This window comes from Centroberyx affinis, unplaced genomic scaffold (genome assembly GCF_046629955.1).
Source record: "Centroberyx affinis isolate AG114_WGS23_722 - 3 ecotype Tasmania unplaced genomic scaffold, CSIRO-AGI_Caff_v1 ptg002780l_1, whole genome shotgun sequence".
NCBI classification, from domain to species: Eukaryota; Metazoa; Chordata; class Actinopteri; order Beryciformes; family Berycidae; genus Centroberyx; species Centroberyx affinis.
The window spans coordinates 71144-92844 of NW_027280935.1; the positions used below are offsets into that span (position 1 = coordinate 71144).

Sequence of the window (21701 nt, forward strand, 5' to 3'; positions counted from 1 at the left end):
CCCAAAAATGAAAATTCAGTCATTAACTACTCACCCCCATGCCAGTTGAAACTCTGGTGAAGTTTGTTAGTCCATTAACACACCCGGAGCTTGCCAGCACGACTCTGTAGCAGCCTTCTTCAAAACAACTGAAGTCTTTGAGGGCTGATCATAGAGTTCCAAAAATAATAACATTTGGTTGTTGTGGGGCACCCGCTGGGTAACTTTTTGTACTGTGGGTGCCTTTTTGTACTTCATATAAGTGGCAACTCAGCCTACGTTGCTGACGTCAGGCCTGAGCGTGGAGCCCTGTCATCTATGTTGTGCTGCTGCTATGCATCCTACTCTTCATCCGAGAGGGTGAGTGGCCTCTAAGTCTGTGTTACACCCAACTAAGCCAGGGTCCACTGGTTCCACCAGGGAAGGTCCAGAGCTTCTCCTGCCAGGAAAGGTTCACTCTGTCTGGGTCAGCCCAGAGGAACTGCACCCTCTCTGGGGAGTGGACAGGAACCAACCCTGTCTGTGACAACCACGGTGAGGTGGGGTGTAATGCAGAAATGCGGTCATACTTTTTATTGTTCTGCTTTGTCCCATGGCACAGCAGAGGGCATCACAAGGCAAATTCTGGATCCTTCATCAGACGCTTTGTGAGATGGTCTAGAGAGCATCTTTGGCTACGAGATCTGGGGGGCTCATTCATAAAACTCTGCAGTAACAGAACCTGGTAATTTTAACTAATTCATACATTTACCACAGCTGTGAATACCGTGACGTAGCCACATTACGGCTGTGTTATCCTCAGCTGTAGGCCGGGAGACAGCCAATAAAACCTACATTTTAATTAACCTTTACATATTTAACACCTGTCCATGCCTGTGTGTCAGGGGCCAAATAGATATGTCAGAACGGCAGAGAAAAACAACATTCTCTCCCGTTGCTCTCCCATAGCTCCAGAACCTGCATGACCTGCACACTCAGAGGTAAATTTTCATCTTTTATTTTTACCAATACGTTGGGGGGAAATTGCCTTTTTTTTTCCGATTAATAACATTTTCTCATAATTCTGATAAAAGATCTCATAATTCTAAGATGCCTAAAATTCCAGAAGTGCAACATGCTTTAAAGTTTCAACCCACGAAGAGCAGTGCAGCAGCAATTTTCTAGCCCATGTGATTTAGTATTGATTTATTCATTGACAGAGAGCACTATAAAGTTGTATGTGATTAACACAGTCAATCATAGGCTGCAGTATGACAATACTTCTTCCTTTAGTGAGTTTCTCCTCAGTAAAATCATGACAGGAGTTTGGCTCAGTAGTAAAGCAAAAAATAGAAAGTTTGGCCATTGTGAATAACTTGAACAATGTGCAATTAACAGTATGGTTGCAATTAAATGATGAACTTGACAAATGTCACAGGCTAACACAAAATTGGCTGTAATGAACTTTGTGTCCAGTCTTCACGAAACTTGTCTCTGTGTCTGTCTACCTTCCTTGTTTTATCTAGTCTTTTCAAAGTGAGCATGGACCCCACAATCGCTTCTGGCAGCTATATTATTTTTCCTCTTCTTTCTTTCTTTTTTTCTTTGGACTAAAAATGCCTTCCCATGAATGGAAATGCACAAAACTTGGCAGAATGGTCTAGTCTGGTCCAAAACTACATATGCTTCAGTTTTGGGCCAATTGCCGTAATGGTGGCACTATAGCAACTGTCCAAAGTTTGAAACTTAAATAATTTGTTAAAAATCAGCAGTATATGCTACTGTTTTCTGAGGATGTAGGCCCGAGTAAGAGGAATCTTTTGTACACTGTTACTTAGTGGAAATGATGAAGTCCATCACATCATATCTAGCATCTTGATATGTAGTCAAATACATTTTCTATAAGGTTTTAAATTTCATCAGAAAATAAGCTTACAGCACAGGAAAATGTCTGACTGTAATGGGACTGTACACATCCACAGCAAGATCACACTTAATAAATACCTAGCCTTCATGAAAATAAATTACACAATTAAGCAGTCATGGTAGATGAAGCATGTGAAATGTCAGGATTATATCTCAAAAAATCAATTTTCAACATAATTTTGAACTTGGCTGTCACCTACAAAATCAAACTCAATGGGAAATTGGAGCATTTTCAAATGTTGATATTTCCTGAATAGTTAAACTAAACCTATGAAAAGGTATTTTCAAAAAATGTGTTCATAATGTTGCTTTTCTCAATTTTATCTCCAATATGAAATTAATTACAAATATTTGAATTCTGCCGTTATTGTCAAGCAAATAACTCAGTAGCAGGGCCATGGGCTGTCCAGTAGGAGGCAACAGGGCCAGCCAAAATGCCTATGATGATGATATTATGATTATTATGATTATTATGATGAGACTGAGGCATTATGTTCATCAACAAGGCAATGTGTTGTCACAAGTTGCTGTGTTTACAGTATGATCTTTTTCTGCCGAATATAATTTTTACTTATGCTCATAGGTAATATGGTAATTGTTCATTGTATGATGCCTGCTGATTACATACTACGATGCTAATCTTTCATGCTAAAAGACTATGCTGATATGCTAATTTTAGTGCAGCCTATTGTTATGATCAATAAGTTCCTCTAACAGTTTAAAGATGCTATTTAGGCTCAACAGATTTCATTTTTGTCCTCCTTTTATCTGTTTTTTTCTTTCTGTTTTTCGAGATTTGTCTGATGTTGGGACAAGTGGGTGGACTGGGTAGGTAATAAAAGATAGTAGAAAAGGCAGAGAATGACACTGAAATCTGAAGAATGACAATAAACAATGGCCAGTCACAATAATAAAAGTAAGAATTATGATATCAGACAAATAGAATTTAAAGAAAAAAAGGAAAGTAACAATAGCAATATCGGTCCTAGTTTTTTTTCTCTTCCCTGCCATTTTTTTTTAGCAGTTTTTCCTTAACCCATTTTTCCTTCCTTTTAGATATACAATCCTCACAAATCCCATTAAGATTAACAAAATTACAATAAAACAAAAACAACAATATAGGACAATACATACAAACAGCAGCTAGTAAATTTGAATGAATAACAAATCATTCTGTCCTGTATAATGAAAGGCCACGGCAGCACATAATAGGTGACTGAGTGGCTGTGCCAAGACCTGAATTTGGATCTCCTGCACCTCAAGCCAGTTCTCGCACCACTAGACTGTATTGTCAAATTTGGTTTTCACAGCACTCGGTCACATAGTATAAACAATTTGGAAGCGAAAAGCATATTCCAGTTGAAATTTAAATCTCAGGGTCTCTTCAAGATTAAATTACTCTGATGTAGTGTTACAGATGTGTGGATGTTGCTTGTGTGGATCAGTAGGCTACTTTACACCAAAATACAGTTTCAAAATTGAGTTGTGGGTTAAAAAAAAATAAAAATAAACAAACGCCACAGGTGATGTGTTTTTGGGCTAATTTTTGGATATGCCTGAGAGTGAAAGTACATTTCAGTGTGGTCTATGTGTAAAAACACAAAATCTGCCGGGTCTGAAAGGGTTTTAATCAGATTTTGAGAGGGGAGATTAGATACACATTAGATATATAGTGAATACATGGGAAGGTTTAGATCCCTATTCTTAGTTATCAATAAATAATCTTTCGGAAGATTAATCTCTCTTGGGCTGAAGAGAAAATTTTGAATATGAATATTCAAAATGAATATTTTTCATTTGTGTATGTTCATGTTTGCCTATACTGTTGATGGGAAATATTTCTAAGACACCAATAAATGATTGATTGATTGATTCTCCCCTCTACCACCTCTTTTTATTCATCATTTGTAGTTGAACATGACCAGTAATAGCAGTCTCAAAGCTGTTGAATAGTAACCTACACTACAATCACAGTACAAAACTGAATTTACACTCATTACTCTTTTACTACTCTGGAATTAATATGAAAGGCAACTTGTCAGGGTCATACAACTCTAATGAAAACTCCAGCATTAAAAAAAACCCAAATTAATTTCCTTCACCAATCCCTCCACTATTCTTATGTAGAAATTCCCCTGGAGGAATTCCCCCAGCTCATCCAGAGAATCCCTTTCCCCCCCAGTTCTCCTCTGTCCCTAGCTGTGGCGGCCAGCCCGCGTTGGTCGGGTCTAAGCCTTGCTATCAATTTCACGTGGTGGCCAACGGTGGTACTGCAGCCTGAAATTCTCATGCAGTCCAAAAATATTTTCGCTCTCGACCGGCATTATAATAGGCAGCCCTCTAAAACTGTTAAGATACCTTGATCACATCACACAAGTCCAAGAAACACTCTTTGAATTATGAAATTGCTAATCACGATATCTTTGAAAAATTAATCAGAGCCATATAAAGGCGGATAAGAGTTTTAGAAAGTCCTTCACGGTGTTCAACAAAGCCGAGTCAGCTGAGAGGACTGAGCCCTGAGGAGGGAGGGAGTGGGAGAGGGGGGTGAGTGTGGGGGGTGGGTCCCTGTTAAATCTCTGTAATACCCATGATGATCTTTTGAGCTCCTAAAATGCTATATTCACATACACACTCGCATGTCCAAATTGATGTGAGAGCAGGTGCACAAACACATACACAAACAATTGTATATGAGCACTACACACCATTTTCAACCAAACCAAACCAAACCAGGTTGGCACAGGCAGCACAATCTGAGTCATTTAGTAATCATTCTGGGTAGTTAGGCATCAAAACAACAGTTTAGGGGGAAGATTGGGTTTGGGAATGGTGAATAATATGTAAAAAATACTGAACAGATTATGAGACTTGATATTGCACTACTTTATTCAATCATTAAAGCCCTACAGTAGCTTCTTTTTGGCAAAACTAGTGCAAACTTTACATCAACAAATAATGTAAGCTTTTACACCAACAAAGTTAGGTTGGCTTTTAAATAACCTTAAAGGGAAAGACCTTGGCAAAGATGTCGCTTCGGAAACCGAAAGCAAGAGCGCCCATGTATTACAGCACAGATCAGTGGTTCTGTCCTATATTGCTCAATCCTTCCTTCCCGGTCTGGTGCTGCTGTGTTAATGGGTAATCAGTCTTCAAACAAAGCAGCTGACTTGCGGTCGATATAGACACTATCACTGTGGTTTCTGTCAGATAACACAAACAAAACTCATAGAGTCCTGTCATGTATGTTGTGCCGTTGCTGTGGATCCTACTCTTCATCCAAGAGGGTGAGTAGCCTCTAACTCTGTGTTGGATCTGAAGATTCAAGTTGCCTTACCTTTGTGCCCTTGTGTTTCAGTGTCTGTGTATTTTCTGTGTATTATTATCACAAATGCATCTATCTGTGTATGTGTATCGATAGATGCATGTTTATCACTGACTGTCTTACTGTGTGTGCTCCAGTGCATCTGCAGGAGGAAGAGTATGACTATAATGACGAAGAGTATGAGGAGCCCCTGCCTCTGAACTGCTCCACCACAGAGACCATCAGAGGTGGAAATGTCACTTATTCACAGGTAGGAATACATTGCACACCTTCTTAACTTATTGCAAGGTTAAAATATAAATGTTACATTTGCACAAATATAGCACTACTATCCACCAATAATGAAAATGTGAGAGTTATGCACCTACTGTAGTTTGTATGAATTGTATGAATTTGATTTCATGTACTGAATGTGAAGCTGACAGTTACAAAAATAGACAGTTACAAAAATAGGTTTCCAGTCATAATAAAAAGGAAGTACAATGCCTGGAAAATGAAGCAACCCCAGAGTCTCTTCTCTGGTAAGCTTCACATCACTTTTTTTAATTGAACTCCAAAAGTGAACAAAGGGTGACCAAATGTGTCCTACACAGGGAGGGATGGAGGGCAGTGTGCTGACCTACCATTGTGGCCCCGGACACTACCCTTTCCCTGTCAGTCATAGGCTGTGCAGCGCTGACGGGGAGTGGTCAACCATGAGATTGGCCAATGGCAGACCGCTGTCACAGGCCACTTGTAAAGGTAATGTGTTGGATGCTGGCTAGAGTGGGAGGAGGGATGCTTTCACGATACTTTATCTGCCTCTCACATGGACTCCAATGCACAGATACAGCATTTCATGCTAATAATCTGAGCTGAAAGACTCTTGTCTCTCAAAGTACCAGAATCTCTTTCTCTTCCTCTTTTCATCTCTTCCTCCTTCCCTCCACCCTCTCTCTCTGTCCATACCAAACCCCCCTCTCCCTCTCTCAGAGGTGTTGTGTCCGGCCCAGCTCCAGCTGGACAATGGGGACATCTGGCCCAGGGACCAGTGGTTCCATCCAGGGAAGGTCCAGAGCTTCTCCTGCCAGGAAGGGTTCACTCTGTCTGGGTCAGCCCAGAGGAACTGCACCCTCTCTGGGGAGTGGACAGGAACCAACCCTATCTGTGACAACCACGGTGAGGGATACTCATACTTTTTATTCCCTCATGAAGCTGGTACAGGTTAGGCTGACAGGATTTTCATTCAATTGAGTTAATCGGGCCTAATTCATCAGGTGTGTCAGTTCCCATAGCAGAGTCTAACAGTGAGCTGCTGTGCACACAGGCGTGCACCGACTGAGCTCACACTTACTTAGGTCTAGACAACAAATCTGCAAAAACAGATCACTGATCAAAACTGACAATTCATCCTTTTAAAGGTTAAATGTGCAATATTTCTGCTTTACTGAAGCGTAATATAACTAGTAAATATCAGCAGAGGTTCCCGAATGGTAGTGAGTGAAACAAAGGCTACATTCAGACTGCAGGCAATAGTGGCCCAAATCAGATTTTTTTTGCTCATATGTGACTCAGATCTGTTTTTTCATAACAATGTGAACAGCACAAATCACATGGAATCTGATCTTTTCAATTCTGATTTGGGCCACTTTCATATGTGGTCCTAAATCAGATACAGGTCTGATTTTTTGCAATGCGACCTCAGTCTGAACAGTCATATCGGAATTCATGCGACTTTTACGTCACTCTAGATCGACATTCATCACAATTTGCCGCTGGCGGGAGTCACTCGGTGAATACAAACATGGAAGACAGCTGCGATGGAGGTAGTCAGTGGAGGGACAGTGAGGTGTTAGACCTCATAAGTATTTGGGGTGAAATTTTGGATGAAATCTGTTTCAGTGAAGCTATTCACGTCACGAACCATGCAGATGATGGTCACAGGCCACATTGGACTAGAAATTACACATAGACCCTTTAAGCCTTTTACCCATTTTCTCTTTAACTGGAAAATATAACATAGGAATTAATATGTATTTCCATGTTATGTCATAAATGTTAAATGTTCTTAAATTTTTAATCTTGGCAGCCTCTATGCTTCTTCCTGTAATTAGTCATTTGAAATATGTTGAGAAGGAAAAATTAAAATCATCATTTGAAGTGTATTATGATGCATTTCAAGCAGATTACAAGCCCATTAGGAGCATGGGGAAACCTTTCTTACGATTTAAGACAAACATCATCAGACAAACATCAGAAAAGTAGATTCAGTTTAATAACATGTTATTAGCCATTCAGTTGCCCGCTATATTAGTCAATCCCATACATTTTTTACACATTGTGATTGTGGTGGTAATTATCATGCACTCACAATGTGCTTACAATGCATTTCTGATGCTTTATAATGCCTTATGAGCAACTCTTCAAATAAAATGTTGCCTAATCATCTTTTGTAATCAAAGTTCCATTCTGAACCATTGTACACACACTCATGCACACACACACACGTATACAGCCCATTTTTAATGGTTGTGTCACTTACTGTATGGTCTTTTTTAATGTTTTATTTTGTTTTTATTGTAACACCACCTAAACCAGACCTGTCCCTCTGTCTTAAAATCCAGCTGATGACTGTAAGGATCCGGGGGTCCCACCAGGGGCCCAGAGGTCAGCAGGCCGGTTTCGAACAGGAGAGAAGGTGAAATACCAGTGTCAGACTGGTCTGGATCTGCTGGGTTCGGATGAGAGGGTTTGCCTGGAGAACAGGGAGTGGAGCGGCACGGCACCACGATGCCAGGGTGTGAACCATTATAGTTTTGTAGATACATTTAGCACACAGTCATAAGCAGAGTGTTGGGTTCAGGTCCTTTTGTTCCTTTGAAACAGCAGAGGCTACATTGCCAGGCCTGAACCCAAAACCCATGGGTGCCATGGGAATGGCAAGGTGTAGACCTCACCATACGTTAGCTTAGTACCAGAAAGGCTAAGCTGTCGTCAGTTGACAGCTGTTGTATGTTGACAGCTTATGAATTTTAGAATTTCGGTTTTCAAAATATCCCAAAATGCCTTTTACTAGACCCATTTTCTGTATAATCTTGTGTTGTTAGATTTTCAAAATTATGCAAGGAAATAGTAGTTGTGATTATATTTACCCCCGTTAATTGACAGTTTGGCATTGTCTTAGACCCCTCAAATCCCTTGGCCTTTCTAGTGTCAAGTGAGTCCAAATTTAATCTCAGAATTATATTAACTATTTTACAGCAAAGTTCAAGCAGAAATTGACAGAAATCTATTTGGATGCCATATCTGGGGGAAAAACACCCATTCAGGACCAATGTTCCCTCTCAGCTGATAGTTTGATGACCTACATCTAATGATTTATCATATTAAACAAATATCTTGTCAGTCATTAATCCACATGTCCCCCAGAAATTTTGTTTATTTAAGTATTCTTGGTGGCAAATTGATACCCCTGCCAAAACCACTGAGCTATCAGTGCAGGCTAATCTTCTGTGTTGTGTATCATCACCAACTGTCCACCTTCAGCATGCTGGGCATTGAAGTGGTAACAAATGAGTACACAGGACACTATTATATATCCTGAAACATCCATGGATGATATCCTTTGTGCTTGAATGCAGGCCCGAGTACCTTTGACTCCCCCAGCGTTGTGGCAGCGGCCATGGCAGGGTCACTTTCTGGGGTCATGGATGTACTCTCACCGGAGTTCAAAAAGAAGGGTGGGTATAACTTGTGTCACAACCATCTCATAGTTTCTAAATGTTTTAGCACATGCAAAATGTCAGGGGACTTTCACACTGGCCTTTTAGTTTGAACAAATTCACCTGTAGGAAGCAGTCTGCGTACAGTTCCATGCGAACTGTGAGAACGCAGTCCGTACTCATTCAGGAAATAAAAACGAGTGCATGAGCTTCTGCTGCAAATAGGCCTATATCTACTGCCTGTCTTCTGAAAAACCTTGTGCGAGCAGCTCGCCTTCTGTGCATCTGCAGCATGACTGTATGTGAGGCACACAGGCGCAGGTGTTGCTCACTGTTGTGCACATTTTGGTAGTGACACAAAATAAACAAAATCATTGCAAAGAACGCAAGGCACACATTATGACGAATGTTTAACGCAAACCTTTCGGCAGAAAACAGACCAGCGGTGCTGGGGGGCTTGGGAACAATCTCAAGTAAACATACCAAAGAAAAAAACAACCTTAGAATTAGTTCTGAGGTGTAATAGGACTTTGCAAGTTCATATTGTGCGTGCACATGAATGGTGTGTGAGTGGGGGAAGCATATCTGTATTGTAATTATTCCCCTCTACCCCTTCAAGTGTCCTTTGGTCGAACTGTGCGTGTGACTGATGGCAGTCGTATCAACATCTATGTCTTACTGGACACATCGGGCAGCATCACCAAGGAGGGCTTCCAAAAATCCAGGGACGCCACTATTGATCTTATCAGGAAGGTCTGTATCAACTGAACTCGACTTGATTCAACAGGGGCAGAGGGGCAAACTTTTGTCCGCAACAGATAGATGAATAAGAGCAAGCGTATACTGCATAATGACAGTGAGACAAACAAGATTCTGTGCATGCAACTTTGGCAAAATGCATGAGTGCACAAATTAATACTCGTCTGGACTTTATCACTCCTGGCCTGACATATGCGACAACGCCTTTGATACAGGAACTCATTGAGTTGTCTGTCATCCTCAGTTGTTGCTCATATGTTTTCTTCCCTGCCCTCCCAGTTGGACAGCTATGAGGTGCAGATGAAGTTCCATGTGATATCGTTCGCCAGCCAGGCTAAAGACATCGTGGACATCAGGAATACATTCACAAGTAGCAATGCTGACCGAGTCATAAGGATACTGACGGCGTTCAACCACAATAGTAGGATACTGCAGCTTGTCATTCTTTCATTCTTTAATTTGTTCATTCATTCATTTAATCACCACAACCTTTTGTCTCCTATGTTGTGACCTCCCAAATTAAGGCTGATTCAGACAAGTACAACTGTAATGCATCTCTGTATTCAGTAGTTCATTGATTCAATCATTGATTCATTGATTCACGCAGCAGCTCAATTACTCACTCTTTTCCATGTCTTCATCTGCAGGCCATGGCAATCAGACGGGCACCAACCTCTATGCTGCGTTGCACCGCGTTAATGAGGTGATGTCCTTCTTCAAGCAAAACAGCAGGGAGTACCATTTTTACGAGACCCAGAACATCATCATCATACAAACTGATGGTAAAGAGACAGGATGAATCACCTTTAGATTACACAGGATGCCTCTGAGACAGACAGGTGGGAGGGACAAACACGCTCTAAGAATAAGATGCTCAAAAGCACCTTTTGACAGCTCATAAAATGACTTTTGACCTTTGGACAGCCGTGCAGAACCATGTAGGAGCTGTCCAACCTTTTACAATCAATGGCTCTTCGAATATAGCTCTTTCGAGATTAGAAAAGGGAACATTAGAAGAATCCTTTCGTTTTAGAGTGTAGAAATGCATTCCTTATTCCTCTCTTTCTCTGTCTGCAGGTTACTCCAACGTAGGCACCAGGCCTCAGGTTGCCCTGGCCCATATCCGCCAGCTGTTGGGCTACAGCACCACAGCCCAGGACCACACCGAGGAGACACTGCTGGGTATTGTAATGAATCATATCCATACAATAAAATTAAGTTTGCTAGTTCGTAGCGCACCACTTATATTTACATTTTAGCTACTTAGCTGGCACTTATCCAGAACGACTTAAAATGAGTACAGCAGTAGAATAAGCTTCAGCTCCTAAATCACCAAACTTGGAAATGGTTTTATATTGTGCCAGTTAAGAAACATGTTTGCAGTAAGTGTGTGTGTGTGTGTGTGCCTTCAGACGTCTATGTATTTGGTGTTGGGAAGGACGTGAACAAAGTTGAGTTGAATGCCATCGCCTCAAAGAAGCGCGATGAGAAGCACGTCTTCATTCTGAGAGACTACAAAACACTGGGAGAGGTTTTCAACAGCATGATCAGTAAGTAGGCTGCCAACTATCCATGATACTGTGTACATTATGATCAAGTGTATGTCGGGTATGAAACTTCTGTTCACTCCGGCAAGTGGATTCATAATTCCAGCTGTCATTTGTCAGCAGGCAAATTAGTTTTCAGTATAGAAATGATTAATTGAAGACTGGCAACCTGCGAAAGTGGCTTTTTAGAAATGACAGACATGGCAGCCACAGCAAAAATGTACCAGCATTTATCTGGTGGATGGTGTTCACAAATCTGAATGTATGATATGGAAAAATTCATCATTTAAACATCAGATCCTGTGAATTTACTACTTTTTAGTTAATGAATCATAATAATTAACAATGTTATGTTTGATAATACAGGTGACAAGAGTGTGACGATGTGTGGGGTGGCTCAGGAAGACGTGTCCAACCAGGATGAGACGGCCTACACCAGACCCTGGCACGTCACTCTGAAGTTGGTGAGAACTGTGTACATTCAGCCACTCAAGTCATTTGAATGTATTTTTCCATCATTTTGATATTTTACAGTGGATTTTCTCAAATTTAATTTCTCAAACTGCCTCTTTTGACCCTTTCCCTCCCCATAGATTGAGGGGCAATCACAGACGACGTGCTTTGGATCCATCGTGAGCCAGAACTGGGTGCTGACGGCGGCTCACTGCTTTGCCAGAGCAAGCACAGAGAAAATCACCCGGCGGGTGGAGGTAGAATACGGTCAGTGTTAGCACAGGAAAACAACTGGGAGATTTTGACATTTGTGCACATGCTAAAGAGAAAAACAGAGAGAGAGAAATGGAGAGAATTATCCATCTTGTTGATTTCACACTTATTGCTGACATAACAGGTCACCCCTCTTTGTTTCCTAGGTGCGGGTACGGTGTCAACCAAGGCGGTGATCATGCACCCCAAGTACAACACCGCTGCACTCAAACACAGAAATGTATCAGAGTTCTATGACTACGATATAGCTCTGGTACGGGTGAACAAGAGCATCCCTCTGTCTTGGAGGGCTAGGTAAGACAGCCCAAAGAAAAGATCTTACACACACACAAACACACAGGCAATGACTGTCCACAACTATTACCAAAGTTACAAAGTCAAAGATAATACTAAGATCTACACTCAAAGCCATCACTTCATTCAAGGAGAGGTATAAAAACATCACACTTTGTTCAACTTGTTTCACATCATGAAAGTGTGCGTATGGGCTGCGTGTGTTCTTGTATGAAATGTTTAGTCTTTAATGTGTGTTTGTATGTTGTACAACAGACCCATCTGCTTGCCATGCACCGTACCAGCCAGCCGAGCCATGAAGAACATCAACTCTACCTGCCAGCAGCACCGTAAGACATGACCTCCTGACCTTTCGCCTCTCATATAACAGATTACAGACGCTTATCTGTTTTGTGACAAAAATGAACTCTGTATGTGTGTGTAGGAGATGAGCTACTACCACACAAAGAGACTGCTGCCTTCTTCATCCATAAGTCAGGCTCCAAACGCAAGGAAACACACATTCACACGGAAAGTCAGGTGGGTGACAGTCGATGTGACTTGAGTTTGCTTTTTCTTACGAATGAGAGATTTACTGTATTTGGTTCTTATCCGTTTGCTCTCTGCAGAGGGCGGGGTGTGTGGAGAAGGCCAAGCAAACGCTGACAGAGCCCACTGATGTGACTGTGGACGAGTATATTCCTGACCGGTTTCTCTGTTCTGGAGGCTCCACAGGATTTCAGGACTCTATCACCTGTAAAGGTCTGGAGTCAACACTTAAAGTCACCAGGGTTTGACAAATATGGGATTTTGAAAGACAATGCTGTTACAGACATTTTTGTATTGAAGCTGTCAATAGTTTTAGTTTAATAGTAGATATTTTGTACCGATATTCAGCATCTTTAATTTGAACATTTTCATGCCTAAAATGACAAGGATTCAGTGTTTCCCCCCAAATTTTATGCTTTATTACTCTATTAATTCTCACTGATATTTTATTTATTACACTATATTTTCACGTAAACCAAGTAACTATAAGGTTGAAAAAATGCAAATGTTCCTTTAAGTGAAGAATAAAAAAATATATATATATTGAATATTTAAACAAATAAATGTGCAAAGAAAATAAATTTTCCGTTGCAGAATTTACTCACTAATAGCCACAGACACACACACAAATTGACTGTCACCACGAGTACCAAAGATACAAGACAATCACACATACTCTTACACATGAGAAAACTCACACAAGCACACACTCAAATACACCCGCATTCTAAAATATTATAAAGACTGGATAGAGATTATGCATTAACTCCAGTGGCCTGGTGTTTTTTTGTTTTTGTTTTTTTTTATCTTAGGTGACTCTGGTGGTTCCCTCTTCCTTAAAAAAAGAATGCGCTTCTTTCAGGTAAGCAAATCACCATGATTCACCTACATGAAGCTTCATTATACACAGTGTTATCAGTGTAACATGGAAAGTTCACCCACTGTCCTTCCCCATCATCCCAGGTGGGGGTCGTGAGCTGGGGCAACATAGATGTCTGTAGTCCATCTTACTCGGGTCGATACAGCAGTGACAAGCCGCCTCCCGATGCTCGCGACTTCCACATCGACCTGTTCACCATGTTGCCGTGGCTGAAAGAGCATCTGGGTGAGGAGATCCAGTTCCTGCCTGTGGACAACTGAGAGGGCTGCTGAGCAGATGCAGATCCAGGATCAGCCTGCCTGAATCTGCTTAGACTTAGCCACAAGAATGAAAGGCAAACCTTATGATTCAAGAGAACTCATGTAGAGATAGCTAGTTGCTTTAGCCACAGCATACACATGTGGTGGAAATAATCAGCCAGTCATAGTCAGTATTTTAAAACTGTTCTCCAAGGTTTTATTGTTAACTGAAATACAAACATTTCTGACCACTGACAGACTTTGCTGGATTGCAGTGTATTCATTTGTAGAGGAAATTAACAAAATCATATACAACATAAAAGTAATTATCCTGGTTGCTTGCCATACTAATCCTCTAGTAAACTAAGTCCAAGTTCTCCAACACATAATGTACATGGATGCACACCAAGCTGTTGGGGCATATATTCAATTCAAATAAATCTGTTCATTCATATCAATGCAGTGAATTATTTGATACATTGCTTTAGTGAAAAGGACCGGATTTAGCATGGTAGTGCTGGTTAACATTGCCATTCAAATGTGTGGTCAAAGTCCCATAAGCCATATGCACAGAAGCAAAGGAATACAGGCAGCACTGCACAGATGGTAATGTGAGCCTTACAACACATAGTCCACCAGCTTGAACAGAAAAATAAATCAGTCTCTACTGACTAACTTAAGTCTATCTGGTGTGTTTTCCTACCACTTCAGGGAGTACTGGTAGGATTATTGCTTGTTGGTTGGATCCCACTGCTTAGTTCCTTCATTGCCTGTATTCTGTGATCTTTTCTGTGCCAGTAGCAAGCCAGCAAAGCTGCTAGAGTGCTGTCTGTCCAATCAGCCTTCAGAGAACTGTCGAAACAGGGTTTCTGATTGGCTGTCTTTGAAGTTAGGGACAAAGTGGATCTGGAGGATCTCAGAGAAACCCTCGGAAAGATCAGGGGCCACAAAGTGTTTCCTGTCCAGAGAGAGTTCCAGGTTAGAGCGCACAACATCACTGCAACAAATTAATCTGCAATCCTAACCCTGAAATGTGAAGACACTGGTACCTTTATACAGTAGAATTTGAAAAGGTGTGTGGACTTTTGATATCCACAGAATATATTGGCTATTGTGCTGTGACTGCTACATTTCTTCAAGCTCTGTGCAGAAGTTCTCACATGGGGTACATTTCTGATCCGATAATAGTGGGAGAGAGAGAGTTATCCCTGCTGGCCAGTGAGACTTACTTGTAGCTATGGAAGACCATGTCATTGACCTTGGCATGTTTGGTGTCTGAGGGAGCCATCTCACGGAACTGGGAACAACAAGAATGCAATAAAAACACTCCTCAGCACCAGCATTAAATGGAAAAAAAACCAAAAACAGTATAATAGACGGATAAAGGGTAAGCTTATGGAGAGACGAGTCCTACTCTGTTGTTGTGCTTGGCCTCCAGCAGAGAGGCTGAGAAGTGGAAACAGCGGCAGGACACTCCAGCTGCCTTGGCCACATCCACATATCTGGAAAACATACACAAAGCATTGGTTCCACAAACAGGCAAACATTCCTGCACACACATAAGCAGCATATATGCATAAACACCAACAGCACCATACACTCAGTAGCCACTTTATTAGGTTCACCTATCTAGTACTGACATTCTCCTCTAACCTCTCTTGTCAACGAGGTGTTTTGTCTGATTGAATGGTTTCTGGTTATTCCACCATTCTCAGTAAAGTGCCAAAATCTCAGGAAGTACCAAACATCAGACAAAGTTCAAAGTGGTTTAAATTAATAATTTAGTGGAACAGCAACTGAAAATGTCCACCCTGTCTTTATACTTAAGCTTTATTTACACCTGAGTCACTGTCTGGAGCAGCCAGCTGTTTGCATAAAGGTGTACCTAATGAAGTGGATCCTGAGTGTATGGGCATACTCATAACCATAAAAGGGCACACGCACGCAGGCACGCACGCACACACACACACACACGAGTACATTCTTAGACAAACACACATCGATACAGTTGTGGTTTACCGTTTGCGAGACTCGGGGTCTGGGTTGGTGTTGTCTACGGCGACGCTGCGGCCCTCCTTCAGAGCACGCTCACATGCCGACACACAGTTCTGCCACGAACCGAGTGTGTCCTGAAACACACACACACAAATCAAACATTACAGGTGGGTCACGACAAGATGTTAGAGCAGTGGTTCTCAAAGTGGGGTCCAGGGACCCCCAGGGGTCCTTGAGGGGCTTCCAGGGGGTCCCCAGCAAAAAGGGGAATCATTTACTTTCACTATAATTCCATCCATAAGTAACACAATGACAGAATGTATGACTATTTTGGTCATGGGTTTCATACACTTTCTGTAATAAAACATCTAAAAGCAAAAATCTTATCAAATGGGGGTCCGTGAGTTTAGGGGTCCTTGACGTTAAAAAGTTTGAGAACCACTGTGTTAGAGAAGAGGCCCAAATGGAATGTAATACTAATACTAATACTAAGTAATACTAAATACTAAACAATACTAATACTAATAATCATCATCTTTATTTACGTATATTGCACTTTTCAGAACACAGTTACAAAGCAAGGTAACAAATAGCAAAAGCAAGACAAGAAACATAAAAGTAAATAAACCAAAAGATAAAGATGTAAAGATAAAACCATTACATAAAAGCAATATATGAAATTGAAAATTAATTTTAAGATGTGAAAATGTTGAAAGATGAATAAATGAATGTTTTTAATTAACAGGATTAATGTTATAACATTTTTATCATTCTTTTGTGTAACTTTTGCTAAACATCTGAATTCTGTCCAACCTTTCTTTTTACCACTATTTACTACCATATGGATATGAAAGCAAAGGTTTTGTGGTCTGCAAACGCTTTTTGGGCTTTGAGCAAGGCTCTCAATAAAAAGATAAAGATAGATTGCTGACTGAACCCTATTAACACAAGAGGATGTGCGATAAAGATCCACTCACCCTGTTGACGTACACGTAGCCCTTTGGGATGATGTGGCTGTGGAAGAAGGTGGATTTACCAGCTGTGGAAGAAAGGAAGAGAAAAGAGAGAGAGCTGAGAAGGGTGTGGGAGAGGAGGGGGGGACCAGAGGGAAGCTGGAACAAAAGGAAGGGAGAAAGATAAAAGGTGATGTACAGTCCACTTTCACTTACATGCAGGGAAACCCACAGCGACGATGACCTCAGTCTTGCTGGAGGTGAGGGAGGCAGTGGGCGGGTCGTACAGCCTGGCATCGGAGTCCACCTTCCTCTAATAACTCAGGTAAAGACGAACTTTCACAAAACTACCGATACAGGCCAAACCCACACACATGTAGTCTTACACTATACAAGAAAGACTGTGTTAGAGGTTACAGTACACGGCCAGTATGATGGTTTTTACTCACAGGGTCAAATTCAGGCAGGCTGTGGGGGGCGCTCTTCCAGCCCAGGAAGTACTCCTCTGGGGTGTGGAACTGCAACCCGATGTTCAGAGCAAACTACAACAGGGAGACAGAAAGGAAAGAAAACAGGTAAGGTGACAGGTGCACATTATGCTCATATTTTATTGATTTTTTTCTCGATCCCCATGTCTCCCATCATGTCCGATTTACTAATTAATCTTATTTAATGGCAGTTACAGCACCTCAAGAAACCGCAACACCTCTGCAACCAAATTTAAGGCTTAAAGTGCTATATTTAAAGCTGCACTACATTTTTATGTAAAAATGCACTTGTCTTATCAGCCTAAATCACAGGAGACAGTTGAGTCCCTAACGATGGCTGAACCTGCTGTGAAATGATTTTCTCAACCATCTCTATCCCCACCAGCTGCTAAGAAGAAGAAATTTTCGCCCAAGGATTGCGCTTACTGGCATCAGGTTCATGATTTCTGGGTATTGAGATCGTGCCATTTGCCGCTGCCAACATACAAAATTGACGAGAGCAGGTCTTGAGTTTAGATAATATAACTATAGACATTTTAAGTCAAGTTGAGATCTTGGGGCTTACCAGTCGGTCACTGCAGGAGAAATCCTTCTTCTTCTGCCCTGGAGCCCAGTTCACGGGCCTACCTGCTGCATCTGGGGACAGAGGTAATGTCAGATGCTGTGTGTGTGTGTATCACTATGGCAACACCACTATACACACAAGCTCACTCACCTCCTACATAAAAACTCTGGGTCTTGTCAACAGTCACTCCACTGTTAGCCTAAGCAGGAAACACACATACAATTACAACTAGAACATAACCACAAAATACAAACTGTGTTCTTGTCAAACAGTCACATGCAAAGACAACATTACAAGGTGAACAATGGTAAATGGGAGGATTCTGTGACTCAGTTGTCTGTCTGTAATCCATTAGCCCTGCTCTGTGCATTTGTCTTAGGGCAAATGTATGAGGTGTGGTCTTTAAATAGTATGGGTGTGTGTGCATGTGTCTCTAACAGCAAATACCTTCTCACACAAGTGATTCCACATCCCCATCACCGGTTTCCTGTAGACACCTGGACCAGTCGCTACAAACACCTGAAACACACAAGGAAGGACCGCAAACCTCAGCTGTATGTACAATGTCTTGATGAGTGATGAGAGTCAAGCTACAACAGGCCCGACCTGTACAGGCAGCTGCAGCGTGCTGAGGATGTCCTCCACTTTAGACTTGAAGACCTCCGGTCGCAGCTTGCCTTTAGCGATCCCCATCTGGTTGGTGAAGAACACCACCTGGCAGAAAGAGAACACGGACAGACTGTATGGGAATCCACAGTTAATAACCCATGACATTGCAAACGCGTTGCCGGCCCGCTGAGCCACCAGAACACAACATGGCCTGAGCAAATTTAGGCTCAATATTTCAGAGGCTTTCATCTTGCAAAGGTAAGTAAATATTGACAGCTGTCACATGTTCCTCCTCCCCACCTTGTATCCTTTCTTCAGCAAGCTACCCAGCCTGGGCTGGATCTCAGGGAACAGAATCCTGTAAATTAAACAAACACAAGGACGGGACTATTACAACAAACCATATAGACATGAGAGACAGGGACAGAGATAAAGAGAGATAAACAGAAATAGAGATCAAGAGAGAGAAAGGGACAGTCAGTCAGTCACATATCAAATTTCCTGGCGTAAATAAATGGAGAGACCTACTTCCAGTCATCTGGTCCAGTGGGGAACACTTTGCCGGACTTGGTGGTGATGATGCAGCCGTCTATGTCGAACCCAGCAATCTGGAAGAGGAGGTGGAGGAGAAGAGAAAATGCTAAGACATTTACACATTTCCTGCATCATATCACTGCCTTAGTAACTTTGCACACTGGTGGCTCCAAATGGCAGAGAGAGGCAACTGTTCTGAACATCAAATCCCAGAAATCCTGTAAGGTGACATCAGTAAACTGCACACAGCACACTCATGTTTACCACTCTTCTCTATTATAATAGTTAATATAATATAATAGTTAATCCACCTTCTCGCTCCCCTTCACTCCAGCAGCAGTGTAGAGCATCAGGTTGCCGATCTGCTGCCAGTTGCTCTTTGGACAGGCCGATGAAGACGAAGAAGACGAAGGCCGGGTGCTGCCGCTGCTCCCTGCCGTAGTCTTCTCTGCCATCTCCTGCAGCTGCCTCAGCTTTTCCTCTGCCAGTCTCTCCTCCTCCTCCTCGTCCTCCTCTTTCTTCATCCCTCTGTCCGACCCCTTCTCATCTTTCCTTTGGCGCTTCACCTCAGGACCCCCCCTCTCTGGGCTCAGTGACCTCTTAGATGGCTGAAGAGAAACCCCGTATTAAGCCTCACAGAAAACATTTTGTCTCTCAAACTCAATTGGTTGAAATTTTTTTTCCTTTATGTATACCATCTTTGCTGTAACCTTACAGAAAAAACATCCATGAAATGCAAATTACATGGAATAATAAACCAATTAGTTTGCAGCTCAGTAACAAAACACTGCCAAAAGTTTTACCTTCATGGGAGAGGCAGAAAAGAAATCCTTTATATTGCGCTTGGGTCCCGGACTTGACTGCGTCTCTCTATCTTTCCCGTTCCTCCCTCCTTTTGTCTTATCGGTGGCTTTCAGCCCTTTGTGTGCTGCGATGGAGGCTGCTCCGTTGGAGCTAAGGGAGTAGTGCAGTTTAAATGGGTGGCTTTGGTTAACCAGGTAGAGGGTGCCTCCCTGGGCGAGTCTACCAGACTGGCCCCGGCCCAGCTTCTCACTGCCCAGGAAACTGGGGTTGGGACCCAGCTGTGGAGGGAGACGAGAGTGATGTGGACATTGGACTACAGGTTACTGTCTTCTAGATATAATGCCTAAGTTATACAGTTACAGCAAAGTTTATGGGATGGAAGATAAGCAGGGTGAGTCTGGGCAATGGAGGGGAATTTCAACAGATGAGTTTATCTGGCTATTTAACTTTCACTACACATACAGCATAATCTCACCCTAAAAAGTATCTCAGGTCAACCATGAAGTTCAAAAGTGTGAGGAGTGGAATAAATTAAATTATAAACTGGGATACAGTGCTGAACTAAACTGTTTGATTTCATACCTGAGTAACAAGCACATCCTGGTCTGCGAAACAAGCCACCAGCTTCACTAGAGGACACACAAGGAATGTTATCATTACAAACATATAATAAGTACACACACATAGGTGGGTATACATATATAGAGGTATATGTACATGGCTATTGTATGGGTGGGAATATGTGCTCTATGAGGGGCTGTATGTATAAAGTGGCTTTTGGCAACCTTGGCTGAATTAACTAGCTATTGAATCTTGAATTGAAGCTGACTGGACGAGGGGACTTTGTTAGCTACCCTCCTGCTTTCTTGTGTCGGACTCATTCTTACCCAGCAAGTGTGATGCCAAACTCAATTCAAATTCTGGCAGTACAAAATGCCTTGTTTTTCTACAAATGCACACACCTCGTAGAACATGACTTAACACCTTTCAAAAATCATAAGGGTCTTCTGGTAAATTCGGTGTATAGATGATCCATGAATCAGCACTTTATATCAATAAAATATAGCCTACATACATTTGTATTATTGGTTCACGCTGCTGCCTACCGCCCCCCACTGTTTGTTTAGGGGAAGAAGATAGTGAGAGTATGAGGCTAAGTGTTTTATTGAAGTAAGTGATATTTAATGGATATATGCCGAATTGAATATTGGTTTCCAACCATTCGTAAAAAGTCTTAAGATATGGTATACGATGTATACCCTTGCCGATAAACGAGGCAACATGAAACAGACAGGTTTTTTTGATGGAGTTTGGCGTCCAGTTCTCTCCATACGAGAGGATGGTACGTATCGGGCCAGCTATGCCGGACTCCTCACCCTGGTGCCTGGAGCATTTCTTGTCGGTAACCCCGGTGTCCGGACCCCGGCCCAGAATCACAGCCCGCCCGTCCGCCAGAGAGATCCGAGTTCCCGTTGCGCTCACCAGCGTGCACGACATCTGGGGAGGAATCACAGCAAAACTAGTGAGGTTATGGTGTGTTTGTGACCGGTATGACTTTATAAAACTATGAACAGAGAAAGTAAGGTAGTCATCATAGTGCAGTAGCGGCGTACATTTTGAGCAGCAATATCCTACTTTTCAAGTGGCACAACTTCTATTGTGTTTGAGTTGGTTACGTTGAAGTGAAGCGCGCAGGAAGAAACTGGAGGGGGACTGGTTTTGCTGTGGAACCGGAGTCCATCACAAAAATACACTCGTTTAGAAACATGCTCTTCTTAGTCATTCCGCTTGTAATTTGAACTCTTTTCCTGGACGCTGTTGGTGGATTTGCGTCTGATTTCATAGGATTTATGTTCGTCCTGAAAGCTGT

At 42.0% G+C, this 21701-nt stretch overlaps 2 protein-coding genes across 3 annotated transcripts; one reads left to right on the forward strand and one right to left on the reverse strand.

Moving 5' to 3' along the window:
• The first annotated feature begins 5051 nt into the window (after positions 1-5051).
• Positions 5052-14140, forward strand: LOC139657905 (complement C2). Its single transcript, XM_071535890.1, has 19 exons — positions 5052-5171; positions 5347-5459; positions 5803-5950; positions 6182-6367; positions 7813-7986; positions 8830-8928; positions 9530-9663; positions 9949-10090; positions 10317-10451; positions 10747-10851; positions 11082-11219; positions 11583-11680; positions 11810-11936; positions 12089-12236; positions 12492-12565; positions 12661-12755; positions 12845-12977; positions 13577-13626; positions 13728-14140. The coding sequence occupies exons 1-19, from the start codon at positions 5126-5128 to the stop codon at positions 13902-13904; spliced, it is 2322 nt and encodes a 773-aa protein (XP_071391991.1). The 5' UTR covers positions 5052-5125; the 3' UTR covers positions 13905-14140.
• A 153-nt stretch (positions 14141-14293) lies between these two features.
• pnkp (polynucleotide kinase 3'-phosphatase) lies at positions 14294-21683 on the reverse strand. 2 transcript variants are annotated; one of them, XM_071535893.1, is made up of 18 exons: positions 21467-21683; positions 21208-21328; positions 20414-20460; positions 19831-20109; positions 19339-19635; positions 19022-19101; positions 18794-18851; positions 18491-18598; positions 18332-18403; positions 18035-18083; positions 17885-17955; positions 17281-17373; positions 17048-17144; positions 16856-16917; positions 15903-16012; positions 15298-15385; positions 15113-15180; positions 14294-14841 (listed from the first exon to the last, which is right to left on the reverse strand). In XM_071535893.1, exons 2-18 carry the CDS (start codon positions 21326-21328, stop codon positions 14721-14723), a joined length of 1821 nt encoding a protein of 606 aa, XP_071391994.1. In that variant the 5' UTR covers positions 21467-21683; the 3' UTR covers positions 14294-14720. The 2 variants fall into 2 exon arrangements, with proteins under 2 accessions (XP_071391994.1, XP_071391993.1); XM_071535892.1 differs by having other exon boundaries at positions 21445-21683.
• Positions 21684-21701: the final 18 nt, after the last annotated feature.